The sequence below is a fragment of the Bufo gargarizans genome, chromosome 1 (genome assembly GCF_014858855.1).
Source record: "Bufo gargarizans isolate SCDJY-AF-19 chromosome 1, ASM1485885v1, whole genome shotgun sequence".
Classification (NCBI taxonomy): Eukaryota; Metazoa; Chordata; class Amphibia; order Anura; family Bufonidae; genus Bufo; species Bufo gargarizans.
The window spans coordinates 566,573,595-566,577,847 of record NC_058080.1 but is presented as its reverse complement, the minus strand read 5'-3'; the positions used below and the strand labels follow the sequence as shown (position 1 = coordinate 566,577,847).

Sequence of the window (4,253 nt, the reverse complement as noted above, 5' to 3'; positions counted from 1 at the left end):
CTGCATGGTTGATGTTGGGGGTAGTAGTCCCCTGGGGAATGCAGCCCCCCGCACCCACCGTGCAGTCACCCCAGCTTCAGTGCAAAGTGCTTTTTCTTTGGGACTGCAGCTGGCTGGGGTGACTGCATGGTTGATGTTGGGGGTAGTAGTCCCCCGGTTAAGGTAGTACTGTTTAATATTAATGTGTTAATTTTCATCTTTTTGATCTCATTTTTCTTAGGTTATATTTTTTGGGAGACAGACCTTATCTTCATCTTTGAAAAAAAAATGTCCAGTAAGTATCATTTTTTAGGTTTTTTTTTTTCAATGATTGAAAAACAATTGTTTAATTATTTTTAATTTTTTCAATAGGCTATTCAAGTGAGTCCGGCAACTCTCCTCCAAGGCGACGAGTTCGCTTGGACACGGTATGTCATGTTTTAACTTTTTATTTTATTATCCCATTCATGTCCAAAATATTAATTTTATATTTCTTTTACAGCATTCGTCAACGGAGGAGAGGTATTCCGGCCCTGTTCCTACAGCGGGAGAGGAGGAAGTTGGGGGTGGACACCATGAATCCGTAATTTAATAAAAAATAAAAAATGCAGTGTGTTTTTTCTAAAATTATTAAAATTTAAGGTTATTAAGTTTGATATTCTTTTATTTTAGTCTAATCCTACTGTTGCATCAAGAGGTCGTCAGCAACCATCCACAAGGCGCCGGGGAGCACGCGGCGGTCGGGGACGTGTGAGTATATCTCAGTATTGATTCTTGTTATCTCATATGTGTAAATTATTACATTATTTTTTTTAATTATTTTCTCATTTTTTTAGGGTTCAAGGGCCTCTGCCAGAAGGGATGAGGAGGAATTATCTGGTTTCTATATAGACAACGAACTCCTCATCCATCTGGTGGAGGAACGCGTCCCACTCTGGGACCATACCGACCGCCGCCATGCAGACCATCACCTGACCCGGAGTCTGTGGATGGAAATTTGCGGCAAAATGCTGACGGATTGGGACGACCTCAGTGAAGGCAAACAGGAAGATTGCAGTAAGTATCCTTAAATTTTTTTAATTGATTAGTGATGTGTCATGTCCAACCTGCGGCCTCCAGCTGTTGCAAAACTACAACTTCCAGCATGCCCTATCCAGGCATGTTGGGAGTATTAGTTTTGCAACAGCTGTAGGGCTGCAGTTTGGTAATGCCAGTAATTTGAGAGTAATGTTTATTTTCATATTTTTCAGAGACGGCAGTTATGGTGCGATGGCGCTCAATAAGGGACCGCTATAAGAAAGACTATAATGAGGAGGTCAATCGCCCGAGTGGGTCTGGCGGAACCCGCCGGCAGCCGTACCGCTATGCGGCTGCCCTAGGGTTCCTACGTAGAACCCTAGAGCTGCGAAGGTAAGTACAAAAATCCCTAAAAAAATTGGTCAAATGGTGAAAACTATTTTAAAAAAATGCTAATTTTTCTTTTTTTGTTTTTTTTACAGAACAACTAGCAGTACTCGGGCGCCAGAACCTCCTTCTGAAAGTCAACAAGAGGCGGTCCCTGCTGAGCTGCCACCCGCGGATCCCTCTCCACCTCGTCCAGCACCTGGTCAGGACCCAAATCGTCCTCTACTGGTGCCCTCTGGTGACGCAACAATGGCCGTTATGGCGCCACTTTTTGAGGCGTTGATGCGTCGCCAGAGGGCCGGTAGAAGCCGCCAAGCTGATTATGAAGACCTCACAAGGCTCTTGTATGAGACCTTGTGTGGTTACAGCAATAGGATTGTAGCCATCGAGGCCGAGCTGAGAAGTCTGCGGGAGTGTGTGGCGCAGTTTTCTCAGCCGGGCCCGCTACAAACCTATTGGCCGTCAATTATTCAGCTGGTGGCGGACTTCACGCCCGACCAGGTGTTGGAGTTCAGACGTAGGGTGGAGGATGCGGTGTGGGATTTGAGACACCGCACAACTCCTGTTCCCCAACCACCAACCTATCCCCCCTCCCATTCCTATCCCCCCTCCCATTCCTATCCCCCCTCCCATTCCTATCCCCCCTCCCATTCCTATCCCCCACCCCATTCCTATCCCCCACCACAACCTCCTCACCCCTTCCAACCTCCTCACCCCTTCCAACCTCCGCAAACTCCAACCCGTCCACCTCAACCACCTCCCCATTCTACAACCCCCGAGCCTTTTCACCACTCTTCTTTCTCTCCTCAAAACTACTTCCAACAAGCAACTTTCACCACTCCTTCTTCGCTGGCTCGGACAACTCCTTCACCCAATCCCCCATCCCGTTTGCATACTCCCTCTGTCTCTCCTCCCACATCACACATTTCAGTCTCCACCAGAACATACGAAGGTGGAGAGGGATCAAGCCGTGCACTGCCTTCCACCCCCCAACCTCCTCCTACAATTCCTCAATACCAGGATTTGTAATTTTTGTTATTTCAAATTTTATATTAATATTGTTTTATTTATATATAGTTTTATTTTGTAAAATTCAGTAAAATTCAGTTCAAAGTTTTTATGTGTCCTTGTGTTTTTTTTACTTTATCTAAAAATAAAGGCCCAACATGCTCTTCCACCGCTTGTGGAGCGACACAGGAACTGTCGCTCTACAGGCGGTGGGAGAGGGTGTGGTGGATAAAGGCCTGACACGCTCTCACACCGCTTGTGGAGCGACACTGGAACTGTCGCTCTACAGGCGGTGGGAGAGGGTGTGGTGGATAAAGGCCTGACACGCTCTCACACCGCTTGTGGAGCGACACAGGAACTGTCGCTCTACAGGCGGTGGGAGAGGGTGTGGTGGATAAAGGCCTGACACGCTCTCACACCGCTTGTGGAGCGACACTGGAACTGTCGCTCTACAGGCGGTGGGAGAGGGTGTGGTGGATAAAGGCCTGACACGCTCTCACACCGCTTGTGGAGCGACACAGGAACTGTCGCTCTACAGGCGGTGGGAGAGGGTGTGGTGGATAAAGGCCTGACATGCTCTCACACCGCTTGGGGAACCAGCCAATGATAGTGGCTACTCATGCGGTGATAAGATTTTTAGTAACAATAATATAAATTTTATTTAAAAAGAAACACCATACTACTATATTTGAAAAAGTTATTAAACTTTATTATTGAATATTTTTTGGGGAAAAAAAAACAGCAACAGTACAAAATTTGAATTTTAAACATTCTGGTCCTGCCACTGCAAACGTCCAGCATCTGAGCTGAAGTAGGCAGCAAATGAATCTCGCATGGCGGACACAGCAACAGTACCACGTGGCCCAAAAGTTTCAATACTACACATTTCGCTGTCCTCGATTATTCGCTCAATCGCGGGTTCTTTAGTCCGTATGAAATTGTGAAGAACTACCCCACACTTTACTACTTCGTCCACTGTTTCAATCTTCAATTGAATCGGTTTAGCAAAAACTCTCCATTTAGAGACAAGGATCCCAAAGGTGCACTCGACCATTCTTCGTGCCCTTGTTAAGCGATAATTGAAAATCCGTTTTGTGGCATCCAATCCACGGCTGGAGTAGGGTTTAATCAGGTTTCCAGACATTTGGAAAGCTTCATCCCCCACCAAGACGTATGGCAGTGGTGGACTGTCGGTTCCAGGCATAGGTTCAGGAGGTGGAAAGTCAAAGCGCCGATTGTACACGCTCCGTCCCATGAAAGAGTTTTTGAAAATCATTGAATCATTGGTGCGGCCATATGCACCAATATCAACTGCCACAAACCGGTACTCAGCATCAGCGATGGCCATTAAAACAATTGAAAAATACTTTTTATAATTATAAAATTCTGATCCGGTACCTGGTGGCTTTATAATACGGATATGTTTTCCGTCCACTGCGCCGACACAATGCGGAAATTGACAGACCTCATAAAATTTTTTTTCAATTTGAAGCCATCTCTGCTGATTGGGAGTAGGTATGAACTCCTCATGCAGTTCCTCCCATAAAACTTGGCACGTTTCTTTTACAATAGTTGAAATCGTTGAAATCCCAAGCCGGAAATGGTAGTGTAGCGACGTGAAACTGTCACCTGTAGCCAGAAAGCTGAACAAAAAAAAAAGAAAATAATAGATTAGTAATTTGAAATACTTAAACATTTTAGATTATGGATTTGTCTAATTTGATATGGCCTGAATCACAATAATTATCATAAATATCGTTATGAGTAAAATTTTACTATACTTGGAAGCATCAATATATATTTACTGCCTGTAATATTTATATTAAATACATACAGATTAGTATAGCTGCTATGAAAATCTT

At 44.8% G+C, this 4,253-nt stretch overlaps 1 protein-coding gene and 1 long non-coding RNA gene across 2 annotated transcripts; both read left to right on the top strand.

Moving 5' to 3' along the window:
* Positions 1-226: 226 nt before the first annotated feature.
* On the top strand, positions 227-539 carry LOC122945477. Its single transcript, XR_006391119.1, has 3 exons — positions 227-274; positions 352-407; positions 482-539. It is a non-coding gene; the product is annotated as an uncharacterized LOC122945477 (long non-coding RNA).
* A 447-nt stretch (positions 540-986) lies between these two features.
* LOC122928767 (protein CASC3-like) lies at positions 987-2,412 on the top strand. Its single transcript, XM_044281961.1, has 3 exons — positions 987-1,035; positions 1,230-1,389; positions 1,479-2,412. The coding sequence occupies exons 1-3, from the start codon at positions 987-989 to the stop codon at positions 2,410-2,412; spliced, it is 1,143 nt and encodes a 380-aa protein (XP_044137896.1).
* The last annotated feature ends 1,841 nt before the right edge of the window (positions 2,413-4,253 follow it).

Coding starts and splice junctions, on each gene's coding strand:
- LOC122928767 (XM_044281961.1), top strand. CDS start 987: ATGCTGACGGATTGGGACGACCTCAGTGAAGGCAAACAGGAAGATTGC. Junction 1,036..1,229: donor AGGCAAACAGGAAGATTGCA/GTAAGTATCCTT, acceptor CATATTTTTCAG/AGACGGCAGTTATGGTGCGA. Junction 1,390..1,478: donor AGAACCCTAGAGCTGCGAAG/GTAAGTACAAAA, acceptor TTTTTTTTACAG/AACAACTAGCAGTACTCGGG.